Source organism: Notolabrus celidotus, chromosome 6 (assembly GCF_009762535.1).
Source record: "Notolabrus celidotus isolate fNotCel1 chromosome 6, fNotCel1.pri, whole genome shotgun sequence".
NCBI classification, from domain to species: Eukaryota; Metazoa; Chordata; class Actinopteri; order Labriformes; family Labridae; genus Notolabrus; species Notolabrus celidotus.
The window spans coordinates 26695025-26716625 of record NC_048277.1 but is presented as its reverse complement, the minus strand read 5'-3'; the positions used below and the strand labels follow the sequence as shown (position 1 = coordinate 26716625).

General features: G+C 39.2%; 1 protein-coding gene across 1 annotated transcript; it reads left to right on the top strand.

Moving 5' to 3' along the window:
• Window positions 1-2823: 2823 nt before the first annotated feature.
• Window positions 2824-21078, top strand: tasor2 (transcription activation suppressor family member 2). Its single transcript, XM_034685379.1, has 22 exons — window positions 2824-3485; window positions 3776-3924; window positions 4212-4307; window positions 4401-4473; window positions 6413-6504; window positions 6609-6746; window positions 7044-7177; window positions 7305-7321; window positions 7537-7636; window positions 7733-7821; window positions 7931-8037; window positions 8274-8346; window positions 8463-8534; window positions 8728-10896; window positions 11301-12051; window positions 12176-12656; window positions 13062-16940; window positions 18674-18793; window positions 18881-19034; window positions 19154-19259; window positions 19540-19721; window positions 20369-21078. The coding sequence occupies exons 1-22, from the start codon at window positions 3452-3454 to the stop codon at window positions 20467-20469; spliced, it is 9117 nt and encodes a 3038-aa protein (XP_034541270.1). The 5' UTR covers window positions 2824-3451; the 3' UTR covers window positions 20470-21078.
• The last annotated feature ends 523 nt before the right edge of the window (window positions 21079-21601 follow it).

Genomic DNA, 21601 nt, shown 5'->3' with positions numbered 1-21601 from the left:
GTGGGCTTTGAGCCTCCTAGCCAACAGCTACAGTGTTCCCGCAGTCAGCTGTGCCTCTCATTGGAAGACTCATAAGCTCAATATCTTCGAAATTGCCATGTCAGAAAAAATTCGACCCCCTACAGTGTGTGCTGATCGAGAAATTAGCAATCCAGACTACACTCGTCTTTTTTACCAGGCTGTAAACATGTTTATTTCTGCTGTAAAGATTGGCTTTTTTGAATTGGTGTTTATGTGGTTTCTGTTACTTCCAGAGCCAGCCTCAAGTGGATCCTCGATGAACTGCATGTTTTAGCACTTCTGCATTGGACTCATATTTTTTTGCTTCCCAGCCATTCAGGACAACCTGGTAGGGGCCGCCACTCGACCAATCAGGACAGAGGGTCGAAGAGTAACTCTGATTGGTTCGTGATAAAGGGAACAAAGAGGAATAATAACATTGCTTGATACAAAGGCTTTGCAAAACAAAGATTTGGCCATAATCTCAAATTACTTCAAATAGCCTACTGATGAGTACCAATGGGTATTGTGACTTTTTTTCCAAACCCAGAAATTTTTTAAAATTTTTTTTTACCCTATTCCTTCCAACTGCACCTTTAATATAAATTGTTTAAAGGCGACATATCATGCAAAATCGACTTTTTGATGGGTCTCTACCTGAAATATGTTTCCCTGGTATGTCTACAAACCCCCTGAAAATGAAAAAAAATCCATTCTGCCCCTGTTCTGATTTCTCCACCTTTCTATAAATGTGTGCTGAAACGAGTCGTTTCAGTTTTCCATGTTTTTCATACGTCACAACGACATCCGGTCTGTAACGGAAGTCAGAGCTCGGAGCTTGTTCAGTACATAGACTGTATAAAATACAACTTAACCCCTCCTCCCTTTTTCATTACCTGTACACATGTGTGCTAATAAGGAGCTTAGGAAGGAGGCATGCTAGTTGTATGCTGTCTTAATAAACACAAAGGTCGGTTTTACTCCCCACGTCTGCAAATTTGAAGATCTAGTGGATGATTTTTATTTATCATGGATAAGTGCTAGCGCTAGTTAGCATAGCCACATAGCTACATGTTTGTAGCTGTGTACCGAGACACACGTCGACATACTGACAAATAAAACAACAAGAAACACTAAATCTGTGACCAATCGTTCAGAAAGGTCCTGCTGCAGGCGCCTCTCCGTCAGGATCAGATTCTGGATCAAATTCAGAGGGTTGAAGTAACGCAGGTCTGTGAGCAGCCGTGTATATTCAGCCAACATGTAAACATTAGACCAACGTGCTGGAGAGCCGAAGCCACATCAACTTCCTGAGGGGGCGTGGTCAGAGAGAAAAGAGACTGTTCTGAGCAGGGCTGAAAAAGAGGTTTTAACAGGCATGCCAAAATCTGATTTCAAAGTGTTTTTTTGAGCAATAAACTTTAAAGACATGTTTTGGGGACCTCTTAGACCAATAAATTTTGATGAAAAAGAGTGTAATATGTCACCTTTAAAAGGGGACATTAACCCCTAATCATGTTGGTTACCTTTTTTTTTTATTAAAAAATGTGAAATGGTTAATTCAAATACTCTTATACATTCATGCCAAGTTGATTTATACAATACTCCCTTCCTTGGAGTTATAGAAATCAGCAGGAACAAAACACTCAAAGTTCCAGCTTGAATATTATATTATGGGAGAACTGTAAAACCTCAGTTAAATCATAGTCACTGTGTCTCATGGATAATATGCTAATATCGCTTAGCTCTGTCCATAACTTCTTCAATCTCTGGAGTTAAACCAAACTTCACTCCGTTGTTTTCTTGAACATAACGCAGAACCTTCTCAAACCATGCAGACTTTGGTGTAGACTTTCAAGATGGATGCTGTCCCCCTCGATAGGTTTCTGTTTCTTTTTCTAAACTGGCTGCTCACGCTTTGCTGGCATTTGTAAGAGGACTGAAGAGATTTTTTATTGAACTGGACTTACTATAAATCAGATGAAAACCGTGGATTTAAGTGGATGTTTTTGTTTCTACACGTTTGGACTTTCGATCTGGTGTTTTAACTTCCTGGTTGTGGTATGACTGTGTCTGGTGAGACTACACTCATCTTTGTACCAGGCTGTAAACATGTTTATTTCTGCTGTAAAGATCAGCTTTTTTTAATTGGTGTGTATGTGGTTTCCAGTACTTCCAGAGCCAGCCTCAAGAGGATCCTCGATGAACTGCAGTTTTTAGCACTTCCGCATTGGACTCATATTTTTAGACCGGAGGTTGCCACTTGCTTCCCAGCCATTCAGGACAACCTATTAGGGGCCGCCACTCGACCAATCAGGACAGAGGGTCGAAGAGTAACTCTGATTGGTTCGTGATAGCGGGGACGAAAGGGAATAATAACATTGCTTGATACAAAGGCATTGAAAAACAGAGATATGGCCATAATCTCAAATTACTTCAAATACTGATGAGTACCAATGGGTATTATGACTTTTTTTCCAAACCCAGCTTAAAAAATAATCTTTTTTTTCTACCACATTCATACCAACTGCACATTTAATATAAATTGTTTAAAAGGGGACATTAATCCCACATCATGTTGGTTACCTTTTTTTTATTTTATTAAAAAATGTGAAATGGTTAATTCAAATACTCTTATACATTCATGCCAAGTGGATTTATACAATACTCCTTTCCTTGGAGTTATAGAAATCAGCAGGAACAAAACACTCAAAGTTCCAGCTTGAATATTATATTATGGGAGAACTGTAAAACCTCAGTTAATTCATAGTCACTGTGTCTCATGGATAATATGCTAATATCTCTTAGCACTGTCCATAACTTCTTCAATCTCTGGAGTTAAACTCAACCAAACTTCACTCCGTTGTTTTCTTGAACATACCGCAGAACCTTCTCAAACCGTGCAGGGTGTATTCACAGGTAGTAGTGTTGTCATGCAGGTTTCTCGATGCCAGGTTGTTTTGGGTTAGCAATCATTAATGTTTCTAGCTGGAGCTGAAAGAAAAAAAAACACACACCCTCACGCTGGGGCGCAGTCTGACTCTGGCCTCAACAACGCCACAGTTTGGTGTAGACTTTCAAGATGGATGCTGTCCCCCTCGATAGGTTTCTGTTTCTTTTTCGAAACTGGCTGCTCACGCTTAGCTGGCATTTGTAAGAGGACTGAGGAGATTTTTTATTGAACTGGACTTACTATAAATCAGACGAAAACCGTGGATTTAAGTGGATGTTTTTGTTTCTACACGTTTGGACTGTCGATCTGGTGTTTTAACTTCCTGGTTGTCGTATGACTGTGTCTGGTGAGACTAAGCGGCGACATATCAAGTTACTTTCAACGGCTTATTGAAGACAAGATTCGTGGGATTTAATTACACCGACATGTCTGAAACAAGGGACAATTCTTTCCAACGAAGGGCAAAGGGAGAAAGACTGATTTCATAAGTGTTCAGCAATGGAAAGTGGGAATGGTGGTGCCTCGAGCAAAGGTGATGAGTCTTTTTGTACTTCCTCGTGTAACTTTCACTTTAAAACATACAAGAAATCAACAAAGTGTATGTTTTCCAGCACTGTAATGGTGGTAAAGGTTCACTGTGGGTAGTTAAATGACGAATAAAGACGTGTTGACTGGATGTTGTTCACGGTACAAATAGTCCCCGTCTTGTGAAATAAGTCGGAAAGTTTTTTTTTTTCGCTTCGGAGTGAAAACCTGTCTGTTGTAATTCCGCCATGCCACTTATATCAATGTTAACTTTTTAATATGTTCCTCCACTTTAAGGTGTTTTAGTGCCTGTGCCAGAATCTTCGGATGCATTTCACAACAGTATTCTGGCCCCACTTAAAAGTGCTTACTTGTACGAAGAGTCGAAACTGTCCTTTAAATACAACTCTGCTTTCCTGGTGAAGAATCCAGCACTAGAGAAAAAGGTCAGTCCAAATCCTGTATATCATATCCTACCTGTTAGACATTCACCACACTCAATTAAACTTAAATAAGTCCTCATCACATATGATTCATTTCTGCTGTGTTTTGATAAATAAAGATATGTAACTTCCTGTAACCACTGTAGACTTAAGTGGTAGCTGCCTATATTTTCACACTATAATCTTACTGAAAGATATACAGTAAATGCATAAAGAAATCAAACCATGAACAGGAAATGCAACCAATATTTCACACCTCTCACTCGTCTTGTTGTCTTGTTGTCTTGTAGTATAATGCCTTCAGAGCAAAAAGAAAAGCAGCAGGATACTCAGAAGAGGATCTGAAGGAGTCGTATGGGTTTTTGCTATTTGATGATGTCAGCAAGGTAAAGACTTAATACACAGTTAGATGTAAGGACATATATATATATAAAAACAAACCTGATCGTGTTCATACTGTTAATTATATCTGTTTAAAGGCGAACACTCTTGGAGAAAGTGGCGTGCTAACTGGAAACAGCTCATGCACAACTCTTGGAAATCCCTCAAATGGTAAGGTTATCTTCACATTACAGTACATGCAGCTCAGTCAGATACATAAAAAAGTCATTGATGCAACTAAGATATCCTAACTTGTAATTCAGAGAAGCAAATGCAAACAAATATGTAGCCTAAGGCTTTTGTAGTAATCATACAAGTGTTTAATCCCAATTTATTACCTTAATGTTCATCTGTGCAGTCTGTCCAGAATATGTGTTGCAGCTCCAGCAAGGGAAAAGTACATGTTGTTTGTCTGGAGTTCTCCTGCCTTTGAAAGTGAAAGCAACTTGGATGTATGAATGTACACAAATGAAAGTGGAAGAATTTCTGATGTGAAACAGAAACTGTAACACAGCAGCTCTTGATAATGTGTTTAAAGGAGACGAGTGTTTTAGTTTGTTTGTTTCACTTTTCAGTATAACATGGATCACATACTTATAACAATTGTTGTTTTCTCTGAGACTGCAAGTTCAAAATGTTGTCTCTTATGATGTCTGTTATTCTTTTACCCTCTCACTGTGATAAGTTATCAGGTATATACATTGGTCAGAGTCCTTATCATGGAGCTGTTTTTCTGTGAAAACATGTAGGAAACCACATGGGGGTGGCACGTGAAAAGAAGAGCTCAGTCACATGTTATAAATGTTGCAGTACACAAAGGGTTAATCTGCCTCAGTTTAACACAAGTGAAAAAGTATCTGAAGTGAGCGAGGATGGGACAGTTACTCTTACTTCTGGCATTACAGATAAAGTTTGGGATTTTAAAAATCAAACATTGACATTGAAGCATTTTTATTTGAAAAGGTATGAGAAGAAATTATAGGACTGTCTGGTAAACACACCAGTGTGAATGCAAATGATAACAAAATGAAAAATATTATTATTTTTTTTAACTTGTGACTTCATTTTAATGACTGAAAGACACATTTGTAGAAACTGTTGGCAGCTTTCTATGTGTGTCGCAACTTTATTGACTTTGGCAGCAGGCTGCAGATGAGGGAGCACGAAGAACATACCAAACCTGCCAAACCAGTTATTGTCTCTCTTTGTGTTGCCTCTTAAATCAGATTTCCACCTTGTTGCTTTCATGAATTGTGAATATATCCGATCATCACTAATTCTTCGGTGTGTAATCTATCCTCATTCAGGAAACACTCCATGTTCTAATACATGCACTGGGCATTAAACGTGTGCTTTTATGAGTCAGCAGCCACTCCCTTTCCTTATCCTTCAGTCAGTTGGGGTCAGACTCCTTTTACTGAGCAAAACAGATCCTATGTTCTTCTGCTTTCAACTTAAATTGATTAAGCTGTTTTTATTTATTTTTTTCTGATTTTAAATTGACTAGTGTTTACAGAATTCAAGTAAAGACACACAAAAAATGACAATAGGATAAGAAAGAAAACTTAAATAACTAATAATTTAAAGTATATAATAAAAAATGTTTTTTTTATTTTTATTTTCATGAAGTAACAGCAACTCTTTATGTGAGTGGGAAACGAGAATAAGTGTGTTTTTACCTTTACCATGAAGCCCACAAATTTCAGCTATATTCTCACACCTCAAGTACATGTCATTTCCTATCAGCAATTTAAATATACAGAGCAAAAAGTTTCCAAAGTGTCATAATGTATGCGTCATCATTTTCTTTCTTTATCCTGGTCTATTAACAACAAGGTATATACCAGATAATAAAACGTTGTTTTGTCTCAATGTAAGACTGTGGGTGAGGACTTTCAGATATTTAATGTGTGATGTGACTCTGACACATTCATCTTCCAAGGTGTGGCCTTGCTGCAGAAGGAGTGTCAGGTGTTTTAAGAAGTGACTTTGAAGTTATGAGTTAAACATTGAAGGTTTTTATGTGTTCCTGAAATCTTAATAAACAGCCCCCTCTGTAGTATTTTTTAATTTTCCTCACATTAACTGAACGTTACCTGTGTTTACTCAGGTATTTACATATCAATGTACTCTGACTGTTTGGATCTCAATCGCTGGTATCATGGGAAATCTGGATACATTGCCATCATCAGACTGACAAAGGTACCAAAAATACATTGTGAAATACTTGCACATGGTGTGCAGTCACTGTTTTCATTCACAGAGAACATGTTAGAGCCATTGTTGTTTTTTTCTGTTATCAACAGGGGAGAGTTAAAAATGTTTCAGAAAACTACACCCAGGATTTCACTGCACCCACTACAGGGTTTGACTGTCACGTGTCAGATCAGCTGCCATCTGTATCTGACAAAACCAGCTCCTTTCTTGCATTTGAAAGAACCCAGGTAAGAAGTGACTGCTGATGAACACCATACAGCAAAGTTAAATCCACAAACACCCAACTTTTGCATCAAGCTGCAAATGTACAGAAAATGTTTTATTATATTGTTCTAACGCATCATACTGATAAAACCAGGAGGTAACATGTAGTAATCCTCAGCTGTTGAGGTGGTGGTGTTATTTTTTTGTCCATCTGATCTGCTTGTTGGTGCATCCTTGTATATTTATGAGCATCTTAGTGCATGTAAAGGAGACGTACAGTCATGGACCGCAGGTAACACTCAAGTCTTCTGGTTTTGCAGTATTACATGTACGAGTTGCTAGATGATGGAAGCAACGAGACGGCTCAATCTCCCAGTGCTGCCTGCCCTTACGCTGTTGTATCATTTTCATATACGGATACCAAAGCAGCACACGTAGCACCACAGGAGAACAGGTACCTTACAGCCACAGAAACTCATGCCTTTCCCTGGAGGTTACATTGTATACTGTACTAAATAGGATTGAATTTAAGTTGATATTCAAGACATGGTTGTTAATTCCTTTCTGATTTCTCTTTTCAGTGAGGAGAAAAAACTGGGTAAGTTACATATACTTAATTTCCGTGTACTTTTTACTGCTATGAAATCCAAATAAAAAGCTCCCCCTGCTGTTTAAATGTAATCTCAACAAATACACCTCAACATACTTGCAAAATAATTTCACACATCTATTTGAATAGTTGGAATGATTTTCAAGAATTTCTCTGTGACCAGATTTACTGAAGGCACTGTTACTGTGTGACTTTTTCCCCAGTATGTCATTACATTATGTGGAGGGGTCAGCTTCAGATTTGTGACCAGTTCTATGACGTAAGGCTGAGGTCTACGTCAGGGGCCTCGCTACCTGCAAAACTGTAAGTGAATTGTGCACATATAAAGTACTCATGGTATTCTAAAAGGACTATTTAAATTGTCTCACCTACTTTCTATTCTTAATATTTTCATGGAAGGCCACCAGTGGTGAAAGCTGACCGAGCCATTTCCATGTTGACTCTGAGACAGATGCTGCCGAGAGCTGTCTTTGAAACCTGCCACTCTGGTAAAGGTGCACTGTTAAATAAATTAAGATGAAATTGTTTCCTTAGGTGCTGTATTTATAAAACAATTCATGAATTTATTTGACATGCTGACTATTTTTTCTCTTTCAGTTTTTCTGGATGAACTATGGTGCAGTCATTGTGAGTTTGTTTCTTCTGAAGTCGAAGAAACCAACTCACTTTCTCACCTTTTGTTTGAGATCAAGAAAACAGATGTTGTGAGTGTTTGTCTATTATCAATATTTAAGACTCTGTAGAGTTTAGTCATTCATTAGATACTGTTGATCATCGAGTTCATTTGTCTGCTAAGTGAACTGCATATTTCTAGGCTTTAAAATTTACCCTTCTTCACAAATAAATATTGTTCTGCGTAATAATGTGTAGTATGTAGTTGATTTTACCATTTATACAGCAACCTGTTAATGTCCCTTAAAACATGCTATTTACTTCACAGGCTCTTACTGTTCCCCTGAATGATGGTGGTTTTCTCTTCTTGGTGCACTCCTCTCATTTTCTCATGTATGATGGTAAGATAAGAAATTGAGATGTATTTGCTATACTGTCAGTGTCATGTCTAACTTGCACATTTCTATCTTTGTTAACACTCCTTATTTAACTTCATATCTTATCTTTTTGCCTTCAGATACTGGGTCCTGTGTACCTGAGGTTCTGCAAGGCGTGTTTGTGTTTCCTGACTCACGAGTTATATCAAGAGGTGATTACCGCAATGGCTGTTTTTTATCTGATGTGTTGAAAAATGTTTCTCACATTTCTTAAAATAAATTACAGTAGCTCTGCTCAGGAGCTTTCTAGTATGAGCTTGTTTAGAATGAATGCCATAGAATACATATTAAGAAAAATGTATAGAAGCAGTCAATTAACAAGAATTCTTTCTTGATTTATCTCAGACACAAAATGTGGACACAGAAAGCCTGCCATGTCATCTGAAATCCTCCGGGTTCTACCTGTGCTAAGTTATGCAGAGGGTGAAGCTGAGAAAACACCCATCGATCCAAGTGAAGAACTGAGTGAAGTATTGGCACAGCATATGCAGAGCTACGCAGCACTGATAAATCCTGGGCTGGATATAATTCCCTCTAGGGAAGTCAGCATCTTTGCAGATCAGTATGATGTTCCAGATGCCCACAAGCACCTCTACACTTCTCCAGAGTGGACTAATAGGGCATGGCAGAGCTTGAAATCATACCTGAGCAAACCGGTATCTTTTCAATTACCTCTGGCTAAGGCGTCAGAAATCCTGATGGTTGGACAAGAAAACCGAATGGAGGACCTCGAAGACGATATTTATATTTGTCTGTCGTCACCAGAGGAGGCACCAGCCAACGATGCTGGTATTTGCTCAGAGGACCAGTTGGCAGGACAGACATCTTCTGTAAATGTTGAGACATCTGTGGACAGTTTGGTGACAAGTGTTGAAGCCCCCCTTGACTTAAGTAATGCTTCTCAAAATGTTGCACCCTGTGATGTGCAAGCCGGGGGTTCTGACAAAGACACTGAAACATCTGAACTGGGTGCAGGGATAAAAACTGATGTCAAAAGGACAAAAAATCTTATTCCTTCTACATCAGATGAACTTCCTGCAGAATTGATTGTCAGCATCACTTCAGCAGAGCGAACTGATGAAAATGTGATCAGAAATGAGTCTGCAACCAAGCACAATGGTACACAGATTTCCGATTTTTCAACAGCCAAATCAAATGCGGCTAGAGTGAACCCACTGAATGATGAGGCCGACAAAACAACAAAGGTTTTGGATTCCTCTGAACTCAACAATCTCACAAAAACAAAACAGAGGAAAGTACGCAGGGGTCCTTTCAAACGTCCCCAAAAGGTATCTAATGGTTGCGTTGAGACTGACAATTTGCCAACGGTAAAAACACCCGTGGAGAACGACAACTTCAAGAGTCAGGAGGATAACCTGGCCAAAGAACCTGAAGACCACCAACAGTTGAGCAATCCTCCCGTTGCTGATTGGAGGAAAGTACGAAGGAGAAAGCGCATATTTGGAAAACTATCACCAAGGAGTAAAAAAATGAAACCTTGTACTCCTGGTGTAACAGTTTCAGAGGAGGAAAAGGCGGACCCTGAGCAGCAGACTTCAGAAAGCACCATTTTAATAGAAATGGAGGCTTTACCTCTGAGAAGGAAAACTGAACGCTGGGACTTGAAGCCTGTTGTGAGCACATGTGGAAGAATATTGGTTCCTCATGGATCTGCAGATGTTGCTGATAAAATTAAGTCTTTACAGGATGAACTTCAATCTACAACAAATGACAAGTGCCATGAAAAAATGTTGGTTGTTGCTTCAATGGAAGCTAAGGACACTGTTGAAATAGACCATGAGTTAAACGGTGTCCCAGAGACAGCAGGAGACGAAAGAGAGAAAGACGAAGACAAAGAAAACCCTCATGGCCATGTTTCCCCTGAACACAGCATTTCTGGGCTGTTCGATGCAAGCAACGATTCATCAAATGTGAATCCAGAGAGCAGTGAGCAATCTACAAAGATTGAAGTCACAGACACTTCTTCCTCTCAAGCAGTTCAAGAAAAGCACAGTGATACCCTCCCTTCCGTAAAGTGTTCGACAAAGGGGGAATTCCTCTTGAGCAAACTGAAGTCAGTTCTATTAAGAGGAAAGAGAAAGATCGATCTCCTTGGATCAGAACAAACAGCTGGAGCTACTGCCCAAGACACCGAGTCGTGTCTCGAGCTGAGCAAAGTGGACTCAGAAACCAGTATTCTGAAGAGCAACGACACAATCACCAGTGTTGAAGATGCCAATTTGGGTTACAATGAAGTCTCAAGGATGCTCTCAGTTGACCCTATTTTTGCCTTTGCCTTAGGCCTAACCCCTATAGGGATACCAAAAATGGCACAAAAAACTGATAGTCTGTCGACTGAACAAAGGAAAGACTTATCACAGACACAAGAACAAACAGTGTTCGACAAGCAACCTCAAATCATACTGAGGCCACCATCCATTTTTCCAAGAAGGGGTAGGATTAAAACCCTCAAAAAGCACCAAGACGTCTCTGCAGAAAATGTCAAAAAGAAATGTAAGTCATACCTCAAATTTCTATTATTCAACTTTTCCTTTGTTTAATGTGTACAATCTCTTAACTGCTATCAATTTAAGCAAACCGGATGAACCTTTTTCTTGGCTCTGTCCCTTCTGAAACTGTCCTCAGCATACTGGTTTGCTTCGCTTTGGCTTGCTTTGCTGTTGCTATGGAGTTTTAGCTAGCTTTTGCTCTTGCTTGGTTTGTGTTTTTGCCAATCCTATACATCTGCACCAGACATTGCATTATTGGTTTAATCAGTCAATCAATCTGTTTTGTTTGTTCATGTTGGTGTCAGCGTTCAAATAGTAATACACTGGTATATTTCAGATGCTTTACATGTGCTACTTTCTTTTTTTCATGCAGTTTCTCTTTTTTTCTCCTCTGTTTTGTCTTCACAGGGTGGTTACATTTTCAAACCCCAGCCTCTTATGCAAGTGACAAACTCAATAACAAACAGTATGATAAGAATAATTCTGTCAGGAAGACTGTTAAGGAAAAATTGAGCAGCTCTTGTCCATCAACCGATGCTTTGACCTTACTTGCTGACTTGGCTCTCAGTGCCAGTCATGACCAGGTTCCAACTCAACCAGACCCAGCACTTGGGAGGCAACCTGAGACAAGTTTGAAGAAGGTTGACCTTGTAAAAGATGTTACCAGTGTTGATCAAGAGTCAGTTCTCCATGCCCTTCTTAGACAGCCTGCTGTTAGACCCATTCAGCCTGTCGAGTCTCCCTCACCAAGCCATCTTGTGGGGGGCAGTGAATTGGTTGATTTGGTATCTAAAGAACATGCTTACTCATTGCCCCCATCTTCCTCTCTACCGTTGGGTTTGCCAGGTACACCCTTCCAGGTATCCCCTTTAAGTGGTTCTACTGGACTGCTGCACCATCAAAAGACAATGTATGACGATGGAAGTAGACCACAGCACCCCTCTGTTCTGAAAGATGGAGGTGAACATAACTTTGGGACTTCAGAGTTCCTGAAAAAAAACATTGTGCACAGAAGAAAGTTCAGACACTCCCGTACCTTTGTCAGCAAGGATGGATCCATCCAAGTCACAAAGCAATGGGAAGAAAACTACGATTTCAATCAAGACAGCAAGTTTGCAAGTGACCCAAAGGATAAAGCCATCATCCGAGCCTTGCACGGGTATGTACATTTCGTTTCTTTTTTTAAAAAGTGTTTTCAACACTGGCTTAGAAAATTACCTTTGGCTATAAATATAATATTTAACTGAGATGGCAAATTTTTGTGAATTTCATATCTTGAATAGGCCATGGGATCAGTCTCTGCAAGACACCAGTGAAGAGGTGCGGCTCATCGTTCACATGTGGATAGGTCTGTTCTACAGCCGGTCAACAGCCAGGTTCTTTCATATCGACCCTGACGTAACACCTGACGTAACACACCCATGTTCAGAAGAGAGTGGTTCTTTGGAAATGTCCAGTGCAGTGGTATCAAGCTCAGATCAGTCTGAGCTCAAGGCCATATCAGATGAACCTCTCCCAAATGTGACTGACGCCTCAGACCCTTCAACTGTCAAAGCATTAGACCTCAGCAAAAAAGATGACTCAGCCTCAGACCATGGATCTTCGATTTTGGATTTGTCCCTGAAAAACCCTATTGCAGAGGTCGTCACATCAGATCTTCAGGTCAATAAAAAAGTGACCCATGTGTCTCGTGAACGGAAAGAAGCAAGTAACCCATTGAACACCCAGCCATCCAAGAGACCACAAGAGGCAAGCCCATTTCAGGTGTGATTCTATTTTCACAATTACACAATTATTAGACAAAGTTGTATCTGTTTATAGTGTTATTTTTGACATGGAGATGATTATTTGGTTATAGCACTCCACAAGGGCCAGGTTTGTTGGCTGGTCATATAGTAGGCATGCAATCATTAGCAATGTTGAGGGACTACTTAACAATAACCAATTGAGATATTTTTTTGTCAGTTAAGAGGGGCAAACCATTGTTTTGTCACAGAGTGTTCTGGCATCTAAATAGGAGTCACAAACTGTATACCTCTTTTAGAATTATGGCAACCTTTTCAAAATACTGCTGAACTAAATTACTAGAGGACTAATGCTCAGACTTGTACAGTATACAGTTTGTATTATGTGTTATTCTGACATGCTGTTTGCTGTTTCTTTTCACAGGTTTGTAGAGAGATAGTGTTGTCCACACAGGCCATAAATGGTATGAATCATCTCAGAGGCCCCTTCACGGGATTTTATACCCCTTTGCAATTTCAGCTGACTAGTGTGTCATCGTTTAAGGATGTAGCACTAATTCCTGTTCAGAACGCAAATAAAAGCGTACCCATTCTGCCAGGAAACTTCCAGACTGCAGGGATTGCATTAATGTTACAAGGATGTGACAAAGTTAGGACGGATATGAAACATGGCATGGGAAATTCAAAGGCTATAGAGATTGGTTCAGTTCAACCACATGGCAGGGTCTCATCCGAATCCATGGCGGATGACTTGAAAAAAGAAGCTGTGACTCATACAGACCAACATGATGACATTGAAGCCAAACCTGGGAAAAACCTGCAAGTAAGCAAAAAGTCTCACCAAGAAGAGGATCAAAAATTGTATCCAAAACCAATCCAGACAGGTGGTGATGCAACAAACAAAGAATTGGAAATAGCCTGTAATGGAAATCCAAATGAAAATGAGAAGCAGTTAGTTAGTGAGGAACACATGGAAGTCTCACAAGGCAAGGCTGCAAGCGTAAAAGAAGATGGGAATTTGTGCTCGTTCAATGAAAGTAACATCAAAGATGAGCCCTCTGGGAAAAAAGACGGACTTGGTGAGAAAGACACTTGTGTTTCAGCGGTGAATGCTAAGACTGACGTAAGCAATCAACCATCATCTATGAAGTGTGACGATCGAAACTCGGTGAAGAGGGATAGCATCACCAAGTGTGTAAAAGAAGATGGGATTTTGTGCACGTTTAATGAAAGCAACATCAAAGATGATCTCTCTGGGAAAGAAGGCGGACTTGGTGAGAAAGACACTTGTGTTTCAACAGTGAATGCTAAGAGTGACGTGAGCAATCAACCATCATCTATGAAGTGTGACGATCGAAACTCGGTGAAGAGGGATAGCATCCCCAAGTGTGTAAAAGAAGATGGGATTTTGTGCACGTTTAATGAAAGCAACATCAAAGATGATCCCTCTGGGAAAGAAGGCGGACTTGGTGAGAAAGACACTTGTGTTTCAACAGTGAATGCTAAGAGTGACGTAAGCAATCAACCATCATCTATGAAGTCTGATGATCGAAACTTGGTGAAGATGGATAGCATCCCCAAGTGTGACGGCCAAGCAAACTCGGATGTGCAACCACCTCAAGCAGACAAAAAAGAAGAAGCCGCTGGTGATTTGCAGTCCAGTGAGATGTGTGCAAATGGTAGTGTTTTGACTGCTGAACATGCCATCACAGAAAAAGCTCCTCCCACTCCACCAAAAATGGAGGTTGATTTAAGTAAACCAGCAGTTGAGGAAGATGAGTCTGTACCCGAGACAAATGACAGCATTGAAACTGGAAGCAAAAACAAAGTAGAGGCAAGCTTCAATAATGGAAGTGATGGTCATGGAAACTGTGATACCAAATCAGTCATAGGAGAACACATGGCTGATAACCAAACTCAGACAGAACTCTTAACTAATCAGTCTCATTCATCTCAGAGAGAGACAATTGAGCCTGAAACTGAAAAAGCAGAAACCAAAGAAACAGACCTCATTAGTGGTGAAACTAACAAGGGATTGGGAGAAAGTCACAGTAGAATTATAATTCCATTCATTGGAATAGACATCTCCAGAGAGGATATACTACAACCCCATGACTCACATTCACAGGGCAATGTTGACAAATCTGTCCAAAGTCAGGCGGGAAAAGTCTTGATCAGTGAAACTACCCTCCCTGAAACAGTAAAACCCTCTGATGTATCCAGTGCAGCTCAGTTACACAGTAAAAAGGCAGAACTGTCTTCAGGCAAATCACCTCTACTTGGAATCCCTGATATCAACCCGCTGTGGGCCTCAGGAAGTGAGTCTGATGACAGGTGCCCTACCCCAACCATGGATGAAAAACCATACCGTAGTGGTGGCAAAAGCAGCAAAAATGTGACTCCAAAATGCGTCAGGAGAAGCTCAGTAACTGCAAAGGAGGAGAAGCCTGTTGAACAAAAACCTAGTCTGATGTCTGCAGTCAATGGTGATCTTGACACCCATCATGGTCTTCACCCTGATCTTGAAGCAAGAACTTTAAGAGTTCTCCAAAGTATAGACAAGTTCCTCTCCAAATCAAACTCCATTAACAAACCCGGTCAGATTAAAACAGCTGACATGAAACAAAAACCCCAAACCTCAAACCCCAACAGTAAGTACATCCTTACTTCCTGCTTGAAAGACTTCAAGGACCAGAAAATGGGCAATAAAAAGTCAGCAGCAGTGTCAGCTCCTACCTCACAAGAGCTGCAAACAGAAGCATCAGGAAACTTTCTTATATTGCCATACAAGAATAAAATGGAGGAAGTACTTGGGGTTGGGTTGCAGCATACGCACACAGACACATCAGTTCATCAACGTTATTTTGAAAGAACAGAGAGATCCCGGCAAACTTCCTCAGGGCATGACATTTGTTATCCCCATCAATCCCATCCTTCTACTGGGTGTTTGGTAGCCATGGACCCAACTACTGACCAAGACAGACATGCAACATCACAGGCGAATTTAAGTCACGATCCACATCCATTTAGTCAACGTCCTGTCATGGCAGTCAAACCATCAAAGAGTGAAGAAAGTCAAGCAGATTGCCTCTCAAACAACAGACTGAGTGAAAACTCTATGTTGTCAAATTTTCCCCCAAACAAGCAGACTAAAACATCTTTAGTTCCTTTCGCTTCACCAACGACAAAGCTTTTGGAGAACAAGACACAATGTTTCAAGATCAATTCTGAAGGACTAGATTACCGAACACAAGAGACATGCGAGCGTCTTCCCAAGAGCAGCTGGATGTCACATGACAGTGAGTCTAATAAAGCTACATTTGCATATCAAGATCCTTTGTGTCAGTACCAAGGGAGAGACTTCTCAAAATTCAACAAGGTTTCAGCATCATCTCTACCAGTGCAGACTTTTGTTTCTGCTAAAATGGGACCTCAACTTGTTGATTTAAAACAAGCTGTAATGAATAGTTCAGCAGAGAAAGTTGGTCAAACTGCTAAAGAGAGTCTTGAGATAGATCAGAGAAACTGCTCTTCCACATCATCTTCACTTGTTGATTACAAAGACGACGACATGGATGACAGCCTCTACCTGGGACCTGACAGCTCTCTCTCATGCACAGTCTACAACACCAGAGGGAAGAGATCTTACTCGCTTCTGGAACAACTTTCTCAAAGGTGCATACAAGATGATCCAACTGAGGCATCAATGGAACAGGAGTGCCTTATCTTCTCAGAGAAAATGAAACAGCTTCTGAAAAGGACTAAAATGGGGCTTGATCACCAACTGGATGCACATGGCAAATCAAATCTGTCTTGCCCCAGCCCTGTGTCTGTACACTTTTCAGGTCTTGAGGAACAGGATGTTACAGTGGATCACTTAGACGGCCTATCAGTTTTTGGACAAAAAATCAAGGTCGACATGTCTGACAGGAAAGACTTAGAAGACCTCACAGAGAAGAGACAGACTCTGAATTCTAAAAAGTCCTGTAAAGGTGCAGGCACACCGATTGAACATGCTGGAGTTTCTGCTTTGACTGCTGAGTGTGCCGAGCTGTATGAGGCAACAATGAACAACGTTTGTGCCGTCAGGGATGTTCCATCTAAACCCAAGCTCTTCAAAATGGATAGAGGTTACCCGAAGGCCGAACCAAGTAAATATTTTGACTTCTGCGATCAGATGAAGAGAGAGATGGATGAGAGTTTCCGCAGTAGTCTGAATTCAGTTGTGAAGAAATCCTGTAAAACTAAGTACAGATTCTACATCCTGGAGACGTCAGATGATGCCTTCTTTGAGGAAACCAAGGTAAGACAAGTTTCTCTTAACTTACCAATGCTGTATTTGTTTTAACTATATAGACTGTATATTAACATCACTGTTCATATTGTGCATCGTCAAACTCACTAAAACGTCATGTCCCCCAAAATGTATTTTTTACTACATGCTTTGGATTCAATTTGTTTGAATCAATTTTCATTGGCAGATGGAGTGCTCAGTTGCAATGGAAATCTAAATGCACACATTTTCATTTGTCTCTACAGTGAAGAGAATTCTTGACACGTTGCGTGAAACACAACATGAAGCCTAAAATCTGAAATTTTTTACTTCACTCTCTTAACCCTCCTGTTGTGTTTGTTTCTCAGGAACAGCAATATTGCTTTATTGACTACATAACTAACCTTTTAAATCAATATTTAGTGTATTGGTGTTTTTTAATTCTCACGGACCATGGTTCAATGAGGATAACTCACTTGTTTTTTGTGAAAATTCCTGTTAAACCTTTTTTTTAATGTACATTGGGAAAACCCCTCAATATAAATACAGTAGTTTTTACATTACTTAGATTTTTGTTTATTTTATTTTACATTTCGAATTGTTTTAATTTTACCAACAATTTCTTTTTAGATTTTTGAACTTTAAATGGGTCAATTTGACCCACAACATAAAAGGAGGGTTAACACATTATTTTACAAACAGAGAAACATTTAAACTTCACTCCTGGCCATGAAATTAGCTCGTTTGAACATGTGACAACTGGAAACTCATATTACCAAACCAATTACACCAGGGCTTTCACCTCAATCTCCATTGAGTGGCAAAGTATGAGGACTTAACAGGCACTTATACAACATACCATGGTTAAGATAATACTTGAATGATAAAGAACCATTGGCTGGAAACATTAAAAATGACTTACTGATAATATGGCTGAATTAATTTGAATTCAGTCTGACCAACAGATATACATCTTCTTTTTTTTTTTGAAACATTCATTTTTATTTTTGTTTTATATGAACATATAACATTGGACAAGTGAGGTCAAGGACATTACATCACAACCAGTACAAAATAAAGTGAAACTTAAGTATTATAGACAGGTACAGTACACAACAAAGGCATTCAGACAAACAGAAAAAGTTAAGAGTCTTTGTGGTTATAGCAATCCCATTTTTCCCAGACTGTATCCCCCTTCTCCTTTTGAAGACGAAGAGCTAAAGTCATTTTTTCCATACTGTGAACAGAGTCAATGATGTTTTTAAGTAGTTTAATGGTGGCAGGGTTCTTCTGAAGCCAGCCTCGTGTTATTGCTTTCTTACTTGTAGCCATGAAAATCTTCAGAAGATACGTGTCTCTCTTTCTGAGACCTTCAGGTATTTTCCTGAGGTACAAAAAAGATTCAAATGATATTCCGAAAATCTCTGAGATTAAGTGTTCAACACCTCTCCAGAAAGGCTGAAGGAATGGACAAGACCAGAAAACATGAACAAAGTCAGCAGAAACTGCTCCACACTCCCTCCAGATATATATCTTAAAGGAATAATAAATGGTTTTCCTCAACTGCAGTTTGCATGCACACAAATAACCTCCATCAGCCATTATAAGTAGAAACTATCACGATGCAAGTGAAGTTTCACAATGAAAGTTTTCTCAAGAGGATTCTGTCATAACATTTAAAGGGATTCCAGTACCGAAATAAACAATAATGTTGAGGATGTGAAACCACTCAAACGGTTTGGTTTGTCTTTTATTTTTTAAAGGCACAGTTGAAGGCAGAGGGTCACACTGCTGTCCAGCCATCAGAGTTCTTCTTCAGTGATGGTAGTCCTTCTCTACTCATCATCCTCAGGAATGAAGACATTTCAGAGCACATTTGCGAGGTAGTTTTTTTAAACTGGTGAAAGATATTAACAGGACCTTTTAAAGGGGATTGTAATGGATTAATGACTTGCTCTGTGCTGTCTTAGGTCCCACATTTGCTTGAGCTGAAGAAGTGCCCTGGAGTGCAGTTTGCTGGGATTGATGAATCAGACGATGTTGTGAATCTTACCCATCAGGAGCTCTTCACAAGAGGCGGTTTTATAATGCTCGACAGAGCAGCACTGGAGCCCCTAAGTCTCTGTATGTCCACTTATAAACTATAAAAAAAACCAGCTTCTTGTTGTTTTAGATCTTACCATGTCAGTAACTTCTTATTTATCTCAGCTTAACTCATGACTCAACTTTGTACGAACTTTCAGGTGACTTGAAAAAAATGTCAGAAATCCTGCAAGAGCTGTGCAAAACAGGGAAGTGGAAGTGGATGTTGCACTACAGAGACAGCCGTCGGTTAAAAGAAAATGCAAGGTATGGATCGACTTTGGAAAAGAGGCTTAAGAAAATAATTAATATGTATATAATGCTGTATGTAAGTCAACCACTGCATCTCTGACTGACTTCCATGTACATACCCTCTCAAAATTAGTTTTAAGATCTCTTCTCAGATTATATTTCAACTTTAGTTATCAGAGTGACTGCAATCACTCTTTAAAGGCTGATGTTGATTGTCCACACACACTGTATAAAAGCCTGCGTTCCTTTGTCAAAATTTGCACCTAAATGTTAATTTTGCTCTTTCCATTTTCAGGTTGAGTGCTGAGGCAAAAGAGAAGCAGAACTTCCTAAACTGGTGCCAAGAAGCTGGAATATTGGAGGTGTTGCCTTACCATGAGTGTGACCTCATGTCCAGAGATCTGCCTGATTATCTCACATGTTTGGTTCGCTTGCAGGTCCAGAATATAACGGCGCGTTTCACTGTTTTTATAACCGGTGAGACACTCTCAGATACTAGTAGCTTTACCTTCAGCAAGATTTGGTTTCCATTCTGGGCCCAGCATTTATAAAGAGTTACAACACCTTTACCTATAGCGATGCCCTAAAAGTGATACCAATAGAATACTGTCTTAGATACCTTTTTTGTCAATAGCAATACTTTTCATGTGAATGAAGGCAATCACAAGAAGAGAATGGTAGTACGACTTGTACCGATGAATTTTATTTAAGCACAAATACATTTGGAATATTTATTATCTGTACATTTGAATAGTAACTAGGTCATTGTAATCCTTTAGTTCCTTTAAATACACCCTGCTCAATTTCACCACACCACAGACTTGCTGTGATTGTGTGACCAACCACACAACTAGTATTATTTTTACTACATCTTAATGCACAAGCAGCGTGTTAGTGCTCTTTTTTTTTTTTGCATACAGTGTGGTAAAGGTTTGGAGTATTAATACCCAGCGCTATTTGAGATGTTATACACGTCTAGTAGGTAAAAATAAAAAATATTTGTATTTATTTTTCACTGGGCATTTTAAAATAGTACAAACCAGACATGTGTTAAGTCAGAGTTAGTCTTTATATAGGTTAGGGCAATGTGGCAAAAGGAATGATGTGTTTTTCTTGTCTTACAGATGCTACAGCAGACAGCGCCGAGTTCGACAGTAATGGAATAATAACGATGACTTTCAGCTCTTTCCTGACGTACTCTCCAAGTGAAGCCTTTTCGGTTTGAGCTAAAGTTGGATGGACAAAAGTGACAATGTATGCATTCAATTGAGCAAAAATGAAAAAACTCAGTGGGTGTGAGGAGAAACCAGGGTTAACCTCCAGTGATATCAATAATAATGCATTAAATCAGTTTGGGGGGAGTACATGGGTTAAGCTCTCTTGTACTGATCATCAGTTCTTTACTAAATGTTTTACATGTTTTTTGTTGTTGATTGTTAATTTGTATACTAAGTTATCTTTCAGTTCATACGTAACTAATGTCAGTATGCAGGCAGGTGTACTGTTTATACTTTGTGTATTTTGTATTGTATTTTTATAGAAAATGATATTGTAAACTTGTTAAAAAGTGATTTTTACAAATGTGTAAATGTTGTCATTTTGCTTAAAGTCGACTTGATTTATGTGCAGCTCAATCATTTTTTGTGTTTGTTTGATAACGTTTGTGGTCAAAAGGCTGTTGACAGAGGTTTGTTTTGGTTTATGTATGTAAAAATTATTTTAGTACAGTGTCCAAGCCTTGCAACAAAGCTTACTTCAGCTGTTTTCAAATTTGACATATTTAAATATGTTACAGTTCACTTTACCATGACTGAGAATAAAGAATCTTTCACTATTCTTGCTTTGAATGCAACTCTTTACTGGTTTAAGAATCTGCACTTTGATCCTCCTGGCTATTTATATTACACTTAGTTCTTACTTATATTCTACGTACATACTAAAACCTGATTCTGTGTTAAATGGAAGGGAAGAAGTCACCTCCATCTTGTAAAGTAATTGTTTCAAATGAGGTATTGAAATGTTTAGAAAAATCTTGGCTCAATTTTGTATTTAACTTTAGTTTTTAAATAATAGCGAAGAAGTGCTTTAAATATCTCCCCTTTTCCATTTTAAATTATAAAATTACTCTTCATAGTTCATTTCAAATGCTCCACGTTTTATATTGCACTTTGTCAACCAGGAGAGGGCCTCACTGAGAATAAAAAATGTCTTTAATGGGAGTGCCAGGGAGAAGACAGCACAGTAAATAGCAAGACATAAAAGAGATATGCTGTAACTTAATCTCTATTAATAAACTTGTAAAGTTGCAACTAAACAATTCAAATAAAGTGGCAGCATACATTATCAAAGAAATCTAA

Coding starts and splice junctions, on each gene's coding strand:
- tasor2 (XM_034685379.1), top strand. CDS start 3,452: ATGGAAAGTGGGAATGGTGGTGCCTCGAGCAAAG. Junction 8,038..8,273: donor AGATCAAGAAAACAGATGTT/GTGAGTGTTTGT, acceptor TTTACTTCACAG/GCTCTTACTGTTCCCCTGAA. Junction 8,347..8,462: donor TCATTTTCTCATGTATGATG/GTAAGATAAGAA, acceptor TTTTGCCTTCAG/ATACTGGGTCCTGTGTACCT.